The 17,433-nt window shown below is 41.5% G+C and overlaps 1 protein-coding gene across 1 annotated transcript in view; it reads right to left on the reverse strand.

Moving 5' to 3' along the window:
* Positions 1 to 1,451: 1,451 nt before the first annotated feature.
* Positions 1,452 to 17,433, reverse strand: part of WDPCP (WD repeat containing planar cell polarity effector) — a gene marked incomplete at both ends in the record, with an annotated part of 97,948 nt that continues 81,966 nt past the window's right edge. Inside the window, 5 exon segments of the mRNA XM_080341501.1 lie at positions 1,452 to 1,514; positions 1,518 to 1,592; positions 1,596 to 1,618; positions 2,539 to 2,639; positions 10,406 to 10,541. Coding sequence (XP_080197627.1) covers positions 1,452 to 1,514; positions 1,518 to 1,592; positions 1,596 to 1,618; positions 2,539 to 2,639; positions 10,406 to 10,541 — 398 coding nt within the window.

A 17,433-nucleotide genomic window follows, 5' to 3' on the forward strand; every position in this document is an offset into this window, starting at 1 on the left:
GAGCACGATTTTACTTGGCACGGGACAGTTTTGCAATGAAAGAAATAAATAATTGCCATCCTGCTCTCTCTGCTGGGAGGTTGAAGTGTTTCCTTTTTTTTTTTTTTCAATGATCTGTTTGTACTGAGGCCAAGCTTTGAACACTTTGGCCTCAAAAATAAAAGTTTCAACAAGAACCATAATTGGGAGGAGGTTAAAATAAAGGCACTCCTGTGCCTTCACCCATGCTGCCGTGAGACAGCTTTTCTTTTATGTTATTTTTTCCTTTCAAGTAGAACGCAAGGAGTGCATAGGTGCTGCACGCTGCTGACTCATCAGCTCTGAAGACAGGATCACCCTATGTATGTGCTCTATACGTAACCCCACTGCCACCCAACCACCTGGGGCACCAAACCAGGCCGGGAGGGAATATTCCCACTGGAGATGGGGGTAGCTGAAGGATTTGGGGGATGGGGTAGGGTCTCCCTGCCCACATGGAGCTCTTCTCCTCCTCTCCTGCCCCAGTGAGCTTCTCGCCATCTGGAAGAGTGCAGACATGGGACTGGAGGCTGAACGGGGTGCGGGGGGAAGGCCAGTTCACCTTTTTTGGCAGCATCTTGCCATTAAATCAGCTTAAAGTGATCATGAAACCATAGGGTAGCATTTCACTCCCCTCTACTGTGGTCTTGCTCATGAAGCACTGATAGGAGCACCGGCTAGTTCATGTAAGATAAACATGGATGGAGGACAATAAGTTCTTAGGTGACATCCAACAGGCATCGGATAATAATAATTTTCGATTTTATGCACTGTACTCAATTCAAAGCTTCAGACGAAGCCCTGCTCTAGCAGTGTGGTATAGGAGGATTTCTACCAATTTCAGTAAGAGCCCTGCAGGCAGACAGCTTGCAGGGACAGGCTATGGGAGTTTCAGGAAGCTGCAAAATAGAGTAAATAATAATAAGTAGAAATAAAAACATATTTCATAAATGTGTTACCTGCTCTGTAGGAACTGGTCTCAAATTTCCTTAAAAAAAAAGGGGGGGGGGGGGGGGGAAAGAAGATCACCGCGTTATTTACATTCCATTGAACTCACTGAAAAACCCAAACAAACAAGGGTACGGTATTAGGTAACTCTTTCACTTTTTTTATAGGACACAGCTACTTTATATCCTGTTCTTCAATGGATGAATTACAATATCTAAAATATTGCTTACACAAGTTCATACACGTAGGAGATGTATATTCCATCAAATGCTACACCAAAGCAACTGTGATTTTTGCAGATAGGGCAGTATGGAGACATGAGGCCAGCGATGGATCGAGGTTCCCTCACCGTCTCAGTTCGATGGGGAGCTGTTGCAGGAGTGGGACGCAGGCACTGCAACAGAGCTGGAACTACAAGACAGCTCTCTACCCGTGCCAGGGCAGCTGTGGGTTCAGGCTGCCTCCCTCAGTGCTTGTCCTGTGTCTCAGGAAGGTTTTGCAGCCCATATGCTGTCAGGTTGCTGCTGGAGGTGCTGGAGGATGGATCTTCATGTTACAGCTTGAGCCAAATTAACAGCTGCCAACATCAAAAAGAAGTCCTGCTGCAGGCAATGTGCTTCTGCCCCTCACTTGGTGCTGTCTGTGGTGTCCTCTGATCCCCAGGCAAGGCACTTGGGCTCAGGGGATAGATGAAAGCCCACAGGAAAGCAAACAAATAACTTTTTTGGTTGGGTTAATAAGCTGGCAGCCCCCTGTGTGATCCTGTGAGTGTGGGTGGAAGCAGCTCATGAGGGGGAAGCAGGACCTTCCTGTTTTGATGGTGGAAAGCTGCTGGTTCAGCCGCACTGTAAGGTGGGAACGCAGCTGTAGCTGGCTTGTTTGAAACTATCTATTTCAGTGGAACCACAGTTACACCTTGACTTTCCACGTCAGTGCGCCTGGAGAGTGGCTCTGTTCCTACACACCTGTCAGTAGAGAGATGGGACACCCAGACAAAGGCAGAAGATAAAAATCCTCATCTCACCCTTTGTGCAAATACTCTTACATATCCCTGCCTGGCTGACTTTACAGGATGACTCTTTCACTATTACTTTCTTGTGCTGGACTGCTCCTCTATTATACTGTTGAATATGCTATGATAGATACCAAACGCTGCCAAAGCAAGCTGGCTGTGTCTGTTTGCTCCAGAACCCCCTGCAGAGATAGTGCAAAACGCTGCTTCACAAGCCACGTAACTTGTGAAGCTCTGATGCTGGAGGACCTGGTCACTGCACACCAAATAACACAGTAACAATGATGAAAACTAATAAACACTTTGCCCGGTTTTGTTAAACTGTGAATAGGCCTGCAAGATAAGGAGATGCATAGTGATTAGTTGATTTATTCTATGTCGTGAGAGCCAGTAGCAGAGTCCTCCTGCCTCTCCCTGCTAGGTATACACAAACCAAGCTCATGCTGCAATGCCACTGCCATATTTCTCTTCCTGGATCCAAGTTCTTTTTCAAGATATCAGTCACCATGATTTCTAGCTCCAGCCTCTTGTATGTATTTGAAAGCAACTCGTTTGCTTACCTTCCTGGCTGCCAGAAAAGGGTTTCTCCACTGAGGAGGTAGTGCGGCCATTCACTCCAGGCTTACGCTCAGTGTCCTCTGCCTGTCTGCGGCTGGTGGGTCTTTGAAAATAGAACAGAAGTGACAGGAGGGGAGTGAGCAAGGACTGAAGAGCTCGGGAGATGCTGCACAGCAGAGTAAAGCAGTTTTGTTTGTTTTCTGTCTTTACAAGCACACAGCAGCCTGTGTAATTCCCTGGCTACAAACTGCAGCTCGTTTTTTATCAGAAGCCAGTATGTATGGGTGTCACCAGGATCACTCATGTGCCCATGCAGTCGCTTCAGCACCATCCCATCATTCAAAGATGCCGTAGTAAAGTTGGTGTTTTTTCCAACAATCAAAGTTTTGTTAAGCAGGACAGGTTGGGTATGTGGGACACATGTAGCAGGCGCCTGGCACTGTGGCAGCCTGGCATAGAGGTGGTCAGTTGGGTACTGGGAGAGAAGGATACCTGACCCGAAAGGTAGCACTGATTTTCTGAGATTTTCGCAGTTAAACCCTGTCCCCACACCACTTCCATCACTGAAATCCAAATCCAAGTTGCAAAAGTGCTGCAGGGAGGAAAACGTAAGCTATTTGTTATGGAAAATGCAGATGGATTTTTTTTTTTTTTTTTTTTTTTTTTTTTTGTTTTGCTAGTCTTGGTTTCTTCAGTCATCATTAATCTCTGCTTATATAGGCAAGTGGAAAGGCAATCCATTCACAAGGCAGTTGAACTGGAAATTTGGAGGTTATCTTGTGTTATCTTGGCTTGCCGACTCGCTGCTTCTCCCGTCATCCGCAAACTGCCAAGTCCGAGGGAGCATTTCCTTTGGCAAGAATGAGTTGAACAGAGCAAATAAACTAAACGTCTCAAGCCAGGTCAACTGGGAACCCCTTTGGAGGATTTCTCCACATTCAAATGACTTTTCTCCCTCTGTGTACATAGTCATGTTTGGCTGAAGTAGTGTTTTACTCGAGAGTGTCCTTCAGATATGATAACAGTGTAGTTGTGAGAATGAAAATATGAATGCTTTTGTGTGGCACCCAATTTGTTAATTGCCAGAGTGCAAAATCTCGCTCAGCTTTGATATTACAAATAATATATTCCAGGCATAAAAAACCACTTTATTACTGATGGAAACATAAATAATTAAAGTAAAAGCCCAGATTTTGCCTGTGCCTTTGCCTTCATGCTGCCGGCCGGGTGATAGCTATGCAAGCAGCTGGGCATCTGTAAAGCAACTAAAAGCAACTCTCCTCATCAGCTTTCCTGAGACATTTTTAAGCTGCAGTAATGCAACTCTCCCATCATGCTAAGCTTTATTGGTTCAGCAAAAGAAACTAAGAAACTTCATTGCAGACCAGATTATGCTGGTTGCAAAAATGGAGGGATTCTTCTGCTCTTCGACCCCATTATCTCCCTTCGTAGTGTTTTGATCAGCTTTCTTACACACAGCCTCGGATTCCGCCGAGACCTGCAAATTGCTTTTTTGGCTGCCAAATTGCCATAACCCTTCTATTTTTATGTTTTAAAAGAGCTTAAAACCCTCCATCCTCTTTGGACGTGTCTTTAAAACTGACCAGTACTGGGAGGATTTCATGTATATCCAAAAGCTTAGAAGAAGATGTTACCTCTACTGAGCTTCTAGTTTTACAGTCAACAGACATGAAAAGCCCAGCGGGGATAAAAGGAACTTAACCAGTTCTGTCTAATGCATATAAATCTACCTAAGAGCTCAAGGCACTGGAAGTACTCAATGTGCTACATTTATCTGAGTATAAGATACAGAAATGGGTCTTCAGACCCCATGCCACATGTCCCATTTTGATGCCAAGTTAATATAAATTAAGAGACTGAGATGAATAAACAAGGTCAGTTTGGGCTGGGCCAAGTTGAATCAATGTAAAATAATTGTCAGTATTTTCTGTCAGCAATGCTGGTTTATCTTGGCTCGGGATTCTCAGCGCTATAGATTATAAAACGTTTTCAGTGGAACAGTTGGCAGACGTTTTATTGATTTTTCTTTGTTTCGTGAATGCTGGAAAAATTTCCATTAAGTATACATGCTGCTCATGTGACGAAGCCAAATTGCTTTTTCAAACTTTTCTTTCTTCAAGTGAGCTAATGCAGTAATATGTTAGCAATCTAATTTAATTAAGAGGATCTTTATTTGTAATCAAGAGGCCGTAGAGTGCACCTTGATACATCTCGAGTACTTATGGGGTAATAAGAGTTAATTTTGTATTTTCAACACATGTTGACTAATTAATTTGCCCAACACCCCTTTGAAATTGGTAATGTATTATCTCAGTTTTACAGATGTAGAAATTGAGAAGGCAACTTCATGCAAAGCCACGTGTATTTGCCTCCCGTCACGTTTCCGATGCATGTGAAGCTCCTGTTGCCTTCACCAGGGCTGAGCAACAGCAAATAATGAGAAGGGAAGCTGCAGAAACTGGGCAGGATTAGCACTGCTGAGCTGCTGGATCCCACCTCCACAGCGAATTTCCTACACTACATCGCCACATCCCCGCAGCACACCTCTTAATAGAGTTACTTTGGAACCGAAAATTGCTAGGACAGATAGAGCAGCTTGTGGGATTACACGTGGACTTGTAGCAGACTGTATTTCTCAGCCTATATTCCTTCTATTTTAAGTCCAGGTTGGCTTCCTGGTTAAAGAGGACTTTTGAAAAATTGATTGACAGTGAAAGAACAAAGAGGAGTGCCATTACAGTGGTGAATGTTTAATTGGTTTAATTGCGTGAAACAATGGAGTAAAGAGCAAGAAATCTGTTTAATGTTTTGGTGCCTTGTTTGTTTGTTTGCTTCTTTTTGTTTTGTTGTAGTTTTTTAATATGACACACAGAAGGGCATGCAGTGGGATAACTCTAATTCTCTCACTCCTAATGATGATTTAATAACTAACATATACAGATATGGAAGACTGTCATGCAGTTTTCTCTTAATGCTTCCTGAGGTTTGATCAGCGATGCTATTGATTCAAAATATACAAACATGCTTCTGAGCTTGAATAAGAACCTCGCAGAGCAGTAGAAATCTGTGTAATTTTAAGTGCATAAGCAACAGAAAAGTTTTATGATAAATATCACTGTGGTGATGTATACTTTTGCCTTCTATCCTTACAACTTGTATTAAAATAAGAGATATCCTAATTAAAATAGGAGTAGTTCTGATTTGGGGGATGGGGACAAAGTAGATGGATAATAAGCCAAAAAACAAACCTAACCTAGCTCAACACACATCCTGACACTACCAGCAAATGCAAGATATTTAAACCCAAAATGCATTATGGTAAGGAAACAGAATGACAGAGTGATGGGGAGGAATCCCACACCGCAGTTCTCAGTGCCGATGGCAGAGCAGTGAGCGCAGCTGCAGCTCCGTGCTGGCTCCCGTGTGCCAGGCCCTGGCACGGTCACAGGCACTCACTACTTGGCTTATCCAGAAATCAGCTGTCCCACATGGGGTCAGTCAGTTCCTCTACCATGTTGCCGAGAGGATCAGTATGCTACCTCAGTCCTCTGAACAACAGTGTCCATACCTCCTGAAAATATTTTCCTCATTTATGAGCAGCAAAATGGTTACACTGGTCAACATGTTTACAAACACAGATAACAAGAATAATGACAGGACAAGAACGGCTAGGCATAACACATCCAACACTTGGAAGGAGAGAATGAAAATGGTCAAACACAAATGTAAGCCAGAGATGAGAGCCCTGTCTTGTAAAATTATTCACTGGACTGTGCATTGTTGGTGGTATTTAACTGTCCTGTTAATGTTACGGTGAAAGAAAACATGCATCAAATAAAATGGCTCTATCTGGAGCTTTGTCATGAAATCTTTACTGCCCATAACGTACTCTGTGTGTTCACAGGGTTTGGAAAGTTGATTCCAGTTCTCCACTGATAGCAACACTACTGCTACTAAAATGTCATGCAGTTAAGCCAATTTCCTCTCTCTGTAAAACATTCTTTAGTCTCAAACTAAGTTCTCTGTTTTCTGACTGTTAAGGCAAGAAAGGAAGACAGACTTTGCTTAGCATAAATTCTCAAAGAAATAAACCCTTGGGACTATTTTATAAATTATCATTTTGGTTTCCGTCTTTTCTGTACCCATCTCTATCTCAGCCTACGGCTTTCCTTGTTAGGCAAAGGAGATTATATGATTTGAAAAATTAAACAAAGTGATTTGTTAATCATGCAGCCTGAAAACTGGGCTTCTGTTACACATCTGAAGATGTTAGGCTCCTTGAAGGGCATCAGTAACAAGGTTTATTAAGTTAAACAGAAATGCCCTCTGCTAGTCTTCACAGGGTCTAGGTGTAGTTCATGAGATATTCCTCAGCTGTCCCAAAACAAAGGTTCTGTCAAAGTTTAAATACAGGAAAGAAAGAAGTCTGAGCATGTGCAGGAGAAGAGCTTCCAAAAACTGGGGTGAGATACAGATTTGGGACAGTATCTGGGTCTGACAGAGGTGGTAGTGTTAGAAACACAGGTCAATTGATTTCATGGTTTTGGTGTGACTACCTGATACAAAGACATAAAGCCAAGGCAGATTGAAAAAAGACGCTGGGAAAGAAGAAAGAGTCCAGATCTGAGCTGTCACATCACCAGCAAGGACGTTTGCTGTAGGAAGTCATGGTATGAAGCCAACAAAAGCTATAGGCTAACCTTGCCCCCCTAAACTACAAATCAAGTCTTCAGAGGCAATATCTCATGGATTTCATGGTGTGAACTGTGGGGCTGTCATATGTAGGGACAGGAGTTGGACTCGATGATCCTTGGTGGGTCCCTTCCAACTCAGGACATTCTACAAAGCATGGCTGAAGTGAATTGGCCAAGAGAGGAGGCTGTATTGTGCATGGGGTTATGGCAGTAGTAAATCTATTACAAAAATGGAATTTTCTTCTTTAGTTTTTCTTGACGGGAAAGAAGTAAGTAGGAAATGATTCAGGATGTACATTTATCTCACTGTTGATCAGAATACATAAACACTGAAGACTAGCATTAAACAGCATGCAGAAGGGAGAAAGCCAATAACGAAACAAAAAGTGACCAAGCTAATGAACAATGAAGGGTCTTTACAGGAGAGAGAATGTGTCCTGATTATTGATTTTTAAACAGCAGGTAGTGGTTGGAGGCTGGGAAGACATGGACAGTGGAAATGTCAGATATGAATTTGTGATGTGGGAAACTGGTTAGAATAATAATTTTGCTGTCCACTTACTAAGATACTCAGCTGCAAGCACTATACAACTGCAATTTAATAAACTTCAGTGCATTTTAGTAAGGTGTTGTTGCCATTTTTTGAGTGAATTCACTGAGGCAGCAGAAAGCAAATACAATTTGATTTTAGGTTCCCATGTTGGATAGGTTAAAAGAAAATTCCTCAAGTGCTGCATAAATCTACCCATTATAAACTATGTCCTCTGCTGATGTCTCAGATTAGGCAGACAAATCTCTAGTATAGAACAGAACAGAAGAATAGAATAGAATAGAATAGAATAGAATAGAGTAGAGTAGAGTAGAGTAGAGTAGAGTAGAGTAGAGTAGAATAGAATAGAATAGAATAGAATAGAATAGAATAGAATAGAATAGAATAGAATAGAATAGAATAGGACTGTTTCAGCTGGAAAGTACCTACAATGGTCATCTAGTCCAACTGTCTGACCAATTCAGGGCTGACTGAAAATTAAAGCATTTTTGGTAAATTTCATCCCAATAATTACAGCGCAATCCTGCAATCTTGATCAGTGAGATGAAACATTGCAATGACTGTAAACTGAGAATGTCCCTATTTATGTAGGCTCCTAACACCCAAATCCTTCCTTTCTTTATGCAAATTTCTTCATGTTAAGAAGTCTGATGCAGACTTGGCAGCAGATATATTATAGAAAACAAACACTGTGAAACTGGAGGCAAAACATAGCCCACAGTTACACACTTGTAACTGTCTGTGGGGTTTTTTTAAGCACAGAGAAGAGGTTGTTGGAGATTCGTATCCCTCATCATGTGGCCCTCCCAGCTGCTTGGCATTGTCACACGCAGTGCCTTTAAAACTCACATTCACGTTGGCTGTGGCCATGGAGCCATGGAGAAGTTTTCTTTCACAGCTCTGCAAAACACAGCCAAAAGCTCTGGGTGCTCCTGGGGGAGGTCAGCTGCAAGCGCCGGGTGTCGGCAGGTGGAGGAGCTGGTCGTGTGGGTGGGGAGCTTGTTTTACACTCACCAGCACAGCAAGAGGCAAACAAAAGCCCTGGGAAATCCCAGCGGTTTATGCAGCTCTGGCAGTTGCTTGTGAGGTTCAGCAACTTCTGGTGACCCACCTGGGCAGACACAGGCAAAAATGGTCAAGCCGGTGAGCCTGGGAGTAGGAGTAAAGTTGAACTCTGTATCTCTCTCCTCAGACACCTGACTGCCAGAGATATGTGAGTCATAGCAACCTCCAAGAGGGAAAAGGTGAGCTGAAGGAAGGACAGTGTGTTTACACCTTGGGATTAGAGGCATATTGGGATTAGTCTCTTCTCTAGTGCTCTGTTAAAGGAGCTCCTTTTACTGGAGCACTTGGAAAGTCCTCTGTAGTCAACGCAGTCACCAGCACGATCTTACTGTCTTAATTACTTGCCCATACCAATATGGTGCTATCTCCATCCTGGAAGTTAGGACAGAAGTATTGCGTACTACATTTTTAAAAGCAAGCCTCATCTCTAAATCCATTAGGTACCTCTAGAAAGCTTTTGACAGTGTTCTGTATCCTAGAAGTTGTAGGAGGCTATGTATTTCACTGGCAGTGTGCAGCTGGTATAATGGATATTAGATCTAATACTGCAAAAGTTCAATCTCTTCATATGAGTAAAGACAGAAAACTAGGTAACATACAGATTTCCAGAAGGAGAAAGAAACGCGTTTCTTTCCCACACAAAGAGTGTTCAGCACAGTTATATACAAATGGTCAGGATCATTTGTCAATGTGGAAGTTCAATATTGTACTCACACTAGATTTACTAAATATGTTCCTACATGGAGTAGGCATAGAAAAAAAAAAGCACATCTACATACTCATGAGAACAAATAATTGTTTCTTTTCTATCAAGAATGCATGAAGAAAAATAAGAGAAATAAAAGCTTTTTTAATCTTTCAGAAGAGCTGCTTCATTCTAATTTCCTATCTGTTGCAAAGTGGTGAGCTGGTTCACTAGCAAAAAAAGCATCGAAAAAAACGCAGTTGTCAGTCCTGTTGTTTCTCTCCTGCTAGGTAAATTTTAAGTTTTAATCAACTTTGGAAGAAAGGCACTCTTGAAAGATCATCCCAGGGATTTTGATCCCAGGCTAGTGATGAATTTACAGAAATCTGCAAAGATCACGTTAGGTTTTAAAAAGTTCTGTTTATCACTTGTAACCATTAATTTGCTGCATTTCTGTTGTTGTATTTCTCTCTTCTGCATATTCATCAAGGAAGACTTCATTCACCCAAATGGTGTAAATTGAAAATGGTTGTGGTAGTGCATGTTAAATGCTCACAAACTGTCTGTTTCTGCACATTGCTTTGTGTCTGTGCCATGTCCTTCTGGTTTCTGAGTTATTATTTGTATGTGTTTAGTGTCTTAATGTTTTATTGTGTTTACAGTCATGATGTAGGTGACAACTGAGGTTGTCAGGAAAGTTCAGAATATCAAACATACATTTCAAAAGTATTTTAGGTAATTGTTGCGCCCTCCCTTCCATATTCCGTTATGGAAATATAGGATTTTCCTTGGCTTTAAGGAACATTTGTGATAGCCACACAAGTTGTGTGTGTGCCCTTTCCTGCCCTGCTCACCTGCGGGAGCAGCTCTGCGCCGGTGGTCTGCCAGCTGGACCTGGAGCAGGCAGGTCACGCTCTCTGCCGTGCTCGGAAGATCGGTCAATGAAACCTTCACGGGATGTGTCGTCTTTGTCTGGCTGCCCAAGAAGTTCTGTTAAAATGAATCAAGATATGATATCAAGCTTACTTAATTTAAAAGTACCAATCAAGTTGCCAACTATTTACCTTAGTTGTCAATAAAGACATAGGTGTTCCATCTTGTAAGGGCTCAAATCCAATGGAGAACTATACGCTTAGACAACTTTCACTCTTGACTTTTTCCCTTGAAAAGGCGGCCAAGTAGCTAATGACTGGCAACAATAACACACCCAAGAGTTTTTGGAAGGGAGTGAGTGAGTGTGTGTTGGTTTTAGTTAGCCTTCTCTAAACTGCCAGCTACAGAAGGTCTAGCTGGCTGCTAAAGGCTGCTGTGTGTGAGTATTTCACTGTTGCCATGTGGATTAAAGTCTTCTCATTTGGACTGTTCCCCCACAAGGCTATGTGTAGCTCCTTCTTTTAAAAATAAAGACTTTACTAGCTTTGTTTCAAAATATTTTGGTTCACAATCGAGACCTGAAGTCTTTAAGTAGGTGAAGAAGGGGCCTCCAATTCCCAAGTTCCAGTCTGAACAATTTGGGGAAGGAAATTTTTTGAAAATACTTCAACCACTTAAAAATATAGAAGAAGAATTGCATATTCTATGTGTGAGACTTAAAGAAAATATATAAAAAAATTAATCAACTCCCAGGCTAGCAGAATTTGCATTAAGAAAAAAAATCCTGTTACAGAGAAAGGCTTTAAAAGTTTTTTTCTCAAAATTGTAAGACCCTCTTGCATGTTGTTCTTTTTTAAATCCTATTTTTTTCCCCTTGTTCTCTGCCTTCCCAGCTCCTGTATAAGCTAATCTGCATGATACCCATGGTGTTGCCATGGGCAGTGTGAAGGATATAATGCTCTCACGAACGTTACCATACTGCTAGTTTACATTTTGGCTGGAGACTCAGAATGCTCACTGACTTAGGAGCGCAAACCTACTTGTGAGCATTTCTGAACCTCTGAGTCCTAAAAAGCTAATGCCGTACTATTGCTACTGACCATTTCTACTCTTTGGGCTACCTAAATATTATTAGCATCTGTGGTGTGAGAAAGGGTGAAGTGTGGCAACCAATTTGGCTTTCTCAGGTAACTGATATTCTCTGCCTATGCTGCCATTTCCCACATGTGGAGAAACATGTGTGGGAAAACAGCCAAGTTGGTCAAGGGCAAGACACCTCCAAGCATGCACAACACTTTACAATAAATAAAGGAGCTAAACTGGCCCTGCTGCAATTTCTCTACCTTGAAGAAAAAATCCAAAGAAGAAAAAAAGGAGGGGAGCAAAAAGGTGTACAAGCAATGCTCTGTGTCTAGGAAACTCAACTCAAGGGCAAGGTAAGTCGGTTTCTCTGGAGATCTCTTCTTGAAGCCTGTTGTAGAGTGAGCAACCAAGAGAAGGAGGGGACCAATATGGAAAACTTAAAAAGATACAGGAGAAACTGCTTTTGATGTGCATGAAGAACTCTGGGAAAGGGCTTAAATAAAATTCCCATTGAGGAATTTGTCATCTAGGCAAAATCCACTGCAGCATTCATGGGACAAACTGACAGCTCTCACTGTCAAGCTTCCACCTGTGAACCGAGTCTTTGGTCCTGAAGAGCCTCCATCTTCACTTGGTCTTACCTTTAAGGAGGGAAATGTTAAACCTTTTAGTTTTCTAAATGTCAAAGCTAAGACATATGCTGTGAGTCAAGCTGATGTAATTACTTTTTTTCTCTTTACACCTACTCAGTAATGTCTAAGGCCTACTTAACTTACAACCCTAGAGTTACAAACTTTCACCAATATATGATGTCCATGGCTTCTCCTCAGACATCACTCCTGAGGCTGACCTAGCTCCAAGGAGCAGTGGCATTTCAGCATGTAAAACCCTGAGAGATGCTGAGAGAGGAGTGCACATTGAGAAAGGAAACAAAATTGGATTGAGCAGCTTTGTCTTGATCTGTTTCCATCATACTCATAATCTGCATTTTCTTGTACCTGCTGAGAACCAGATCTGAATAAATCACAGCCTGCTGATGTCAGTCACTGCAGTGTAACCCATGCATGTGCTCTGGGTAGGACTGAGCGATTTTATAATGTGAGTGTGCTACAATTTGGATGTATCCAGTCCTCGTGTGCCATATTTCTAGTGAACACTATGAGCAATTATAACCATGGCCACTAACTTTGATATTTTGCACTATTGATGCAGCACAGCTATACCTTGTTAAATAATGCCACTGGATCCATAGGAACCTCATGGAAAACAGAGCAGTCTGTCATATGCAAGCATACATGTGGCCAAAACTGGGGTGTGAGAGGGGTTCTTACCCATGGGAATGCAAATAGATTTTTTTGCTCTTTCATATCTAAATTAAGTATCTGAAGCTGACCTAAAGATAGGCAGATCTAACCTATTCTGGTCTGGGTATACAGCTGCACTGTTGCAGTAGAACATTAGATAGGATCAGATGCCAGAAGTGGTTCAAAGCCACAAAAACATCAGATATGAGCTCTAGAGTAAAGAAATAAACGTTTTTGTTGTGGGACATTGGACTGTGTTCCCTGTGAGAAGAGCTATAGCAGGAAAAACAAATGTGCAAAGAATACTGTTTAAACAACACAGCCCTTCCCAAACCAGAGGCAACATATCCCACATTTAATTAAAAAGAGAAGGATTTTGGCAATAGCGCCATAGAGGTGGGACAGGGTGGTGGTCCTTACATCTAGATGAGGGCTCTGGCTTGGCTTTGGTGCATAATGAAGACTTGACTTTGTGCTAGCGTTGGAGGTATCACAAGTTGCACCTACAATTTCATATTCAGGTAATCTGGGATTTTACTTTGTCTTATTGCACAATAAACTTTCTGGTTTTAATTCTAACTGAGTATTTGATTACCATGTTAGGATCTGGGGTTTTGAATTTTAAAAACTCGAGAGTTGGTATTGCGGCTAACGTTGTTTCATCACTGAAGTCATTTATCAGATGCAATAATATGAACTATGTTAAAAATCTTAATCTACAATCCCATTTGTCATGATCAATATTAGGACAATGTTGTACACACACAATCGCAGAATGAACATTCTGCATTTCCAAAATTTGCTGATAGTGCCTGTCTGAAATACCCAAATATGTTTCTTTACAAGTCTACTACAAGTTCTCCTATGGTTTAATGAGCAGGATGCCCTCTGAACACGGTACACAGGCGATGAGATCTCACACCTTTCCTGCTTATATATGTGTCATTATATAAATGTGTCTCTCTTTCAGATCTGTGTCTGCAAATCAGAAGCTCTTGCCATTCTCCAGTATCCTCCACTAGACTTTCAGGTATAAAAAACGTATTTTAAAACATGCAATTCAATGGTAAAATGAAAATCTTCCTTTAACATTGTTTGCAAAATTGACAGATCTTTTTAACTGAAGCCATTAAATTATTTACAAAGTAGCAGCTGCTCTTGTAAAAATACAGACTTTTTTGGGCATGAAAAATAAACTAGTTGATAAGGAAGAGATAAGTCATTTGACTTCTTCTTTGTGTGCCTGGCATGGTATGCAGAGCCAATTCTGTACAATCTGATGTTTACAGAGCAATCGTAATGTACGACCTCCTTAGGCAACAGGGACACAAGAAGCCTTTAAAATGCTGAAGCAAGCATTTAATCAGAACTCTTCATGCTGATCTTTGAAAAATTCAATAAGTTCAAAAAATGTAACTCCTTCTAAAGATAAAATATCAGTTTTTTGCTTCAGGAGTTGCAAATGTATCCCAATGAACTCCCAGTGAACCACTGAGACTTCAGACACACTGCTCTTCTTTTTATTGAAAAAAGAAGCAAATAGTAGATTTTTTTCTGAAAGAAACAAATCAAAGGTCTGAAGAAATGCAAATGGTTAAGCAAAGCAGGCACTGTAAAACAGTTTAGTAATAACCCAAACAATCACGCTTCTTTTTTTTTAGGCATTTAAACTTCTTTTTTTAACCTGAATAGCTATTTCCATGTTAATTTGTTAATATCTCATTTTAGTATGTATTAACTTTTTAAAAAAATGTTTATTTTTATATTAATTTTTTAATTTTGATCTGTTGAAATCAAGCTCTCATGTTTTTATGAGGTTGGTTGGTATGTTTACTTCTTTTAAGGCAAATAACTGCTGCAGGAGGCGTGAGACTGATCATCATCTCACGCATTAGCAAGTTGCTCCACCTTTAGTCTACTCCAGGTTTTCTCAAATTACATGAAGATATTTCTAAAGCCACTGGGTAAAATTCTTTTGGTATCACAATCAGTGTGAACTTCCATTGCTGCCTTGAGTGTGGTCAGCTCTTTTTTTTCTGTCTACAATTGTTTCCCTGAAAATGTCTTTCTAAATAAACAGATGCTAATAAAGTTGTTTAGTTTCAACAAATTCCTGCAGGGAAAGCACACAGCTTTGTCTCTGTGTGTGTAAAAATGTAACTCTAAACTTCTCTGCATTTTTTGGTCTAGTTTTCCATGGCTTCTTATTTTTAGATTATATTTGTGTTGTTTTGTTAATTCCTAGTGCTGACGTTTTCATTTGACAACTATAAATTACCAAAATATTATTTTTATAGTGCTTTTAAAACTCATTGAGAACAGCTGTTACTGCTGAGAGAGCTGGAAAAGGTACATTAAATCAAACCATCTCCCATTTGTGTTGTAATTTAACAATTTGATACCTGAGAAGATAAGGCACTTCAATCACTACTAAGTAGAAGCAAACCTTAACGGTAGCACAACATGTCATTATTTCACTACTTGGATATTAGGCGTATTAATAGCAGCAGCAAAACTGTTTCAGTGGGTGTGTCAGGAAATTTAAGAATTAAAAATAAAACTGATGTGATAAAACTAAAGAAGTATTTAACATTTATAAACAGCTCCTTTTTTTTTTCTTTCTCTTTTTTCAGCGCAAACAGTTATATTTCACTTAGCAGTCCTCTGCAGCTTGCAGTGAAACCTGGCTTTAAAACTTTCTGCGTATGGAAATGCCAAGTCTTTACTAACTCTGGCTGAGATTTCAATCTCTACTACTCATTTGCTCTGCTAGAATCATACACAAAATAAAGTTAACCACTACATAGGCTGAATAGTTCATTTTATATCTCCCTGGAGCCTAAGTAATCAGGTGCCTAAGGAACTATCCTGGCAGTGTCAATATTATTTAATTAAAAAAAAAAAAAGGTGTGTCTTACAGGGTGATCCAGATGTGGTAGTACCAAACTGTGATGGATCACCAGCTGAAAGAGACTAAATAACCAAGGATTTGCTTCAATTCCAGGCTCTTTTACTTCGAAGGCTTGATTAGTGTCCCAGCAATAGAGATCTTGCACCTCTAGATTTTATCGGGTTGCCCAAACAGTGTGAAGTTTGCCTTGTAAGCTTGGCAGCAGGCGAGTGATTCTCCTCTCGGCTGCTAATGCATGTGAACAAGCTGGAGTGCCAAGACACGAGATGAGCAACCTACGGCTGCTGTTGTTCAATAATTACAGCAGGCACAGGAGGGAGGACATTCCTGGTGACTGGGCACTTGCTTTGTTTGGTAAGTGGTACTTCAGACCATGTCTTTTTTTTTTTTTTTTTCATTTTAAGTGACTATCTAGACTTACCTGTTCTAAAGGAAAGATGGGCAAAAGCTGCTGGTGAGTAGAGACATTGTTTGCGGTGAAGGCTGCAGCAGGCGAAAATGTGGGTGTGTGCTCCAGAGCATCTTGGTGAAAGCATTCAGGGAAGACCTGATTATTCGTAAGTGATGCTCTAGAGACTCGGCAGAGGCAAACATGCCTCCGGCATTGCAAGCCCTAACCCACAACGGGCAAAGCAGGCGCTGCCGAACTTGCGTGTTCCTTCAGCTGCTCTTCGTGACGCCTGTGTACGGGGCACACCCTCTGCCTGGCTCTTCCAGGCCAAGGACCCAGCGTCTCTGCTCCCGGCCTCTGCCCTCCAGGCATCCCGAGCAGCGAGATGTGCTGGTCAGATTGAGGCAAGTAGTCTCAGGGGAGAAGAAAACCATTCCAGGGGGTTAATTGAAAGAGAAATACATCTGCAAACACAAGACGCAAAATGGAAGCCTGCAAATAAACGCTGCCAGCTGGAAGCTGGCCAAACTGATACAGCAGAAAAGAAATTGAAGGTTAAATGTTTTGGATGCTGAAGGCTTGGAGTTCAAAGAGAAGCTCATGGAAACTCCCAGCCACCAAGTCCACACAAAGAGGCTCTAGGCAAACACAAGCCTTTCTGCAGGACAGCTTTATCCCAAACAGAGTTTCCAAAAGGAATGGTTCAGACGAATGTTTAAGGGATATCTTTTAGCACCTGCGAGTTCTCGTGCAAGGGAAGATGATGCCCACAGGTGAGCTATGGCTGAGGGGGAGAAGGACTTGCTTTCTGTAGGGAAATGGATGAGAAATGCATATGCCCACACTGGGTTGGAAGAATCATGTGTAGCTGTGGATGTATTTTTGTTGCTTGGTAGAAAGAGGCAGAAAGGAACTGCACCTCCAGGCCAGAAGGTGAGGGAAACCAGGGCAAGGCTGAAGGTCACTCTGTGTTCCCTGGAGAAACAGCTCCTGTCCATATCAGGAGGGAGGTACCATACAAAACAGATGGAACAACTGGTGATAAGTCCCTGGCACACTCTCTGTGCTAGGCCTTTCTGGCTGTTTTGAAAAAGGACCCTGTGTTTCCAGCACTGACCCTCCCCTAGGGGCTATACAAGACCACCTTGGTCTTCAGACAGCCTTTTCTTTAATCAGTAGAGGTCAGAGTCCTTTATAAATGAGGTCTGCATTGTTATCCTGTGCTATAGTGGGGTATGAGAGTGGCATGAGTGATGGCAAGGCACAGCTGCATGACACTAAGGCTCTCAGTGCAAGAATTAAGTTTACAGGTGGGAAAGT

This window comes from Nesoenas mayeri, assembly GCF_963082525.1.
Source record: "Nesoenas mayeri genome assembly, chromosome: 3".
Lineage (NCBI taxonomy): Eukaryota > Metazoa > Chordata > Aves > Columbiformes > Columbidae > Nesoenas > Nesoenas mayeri.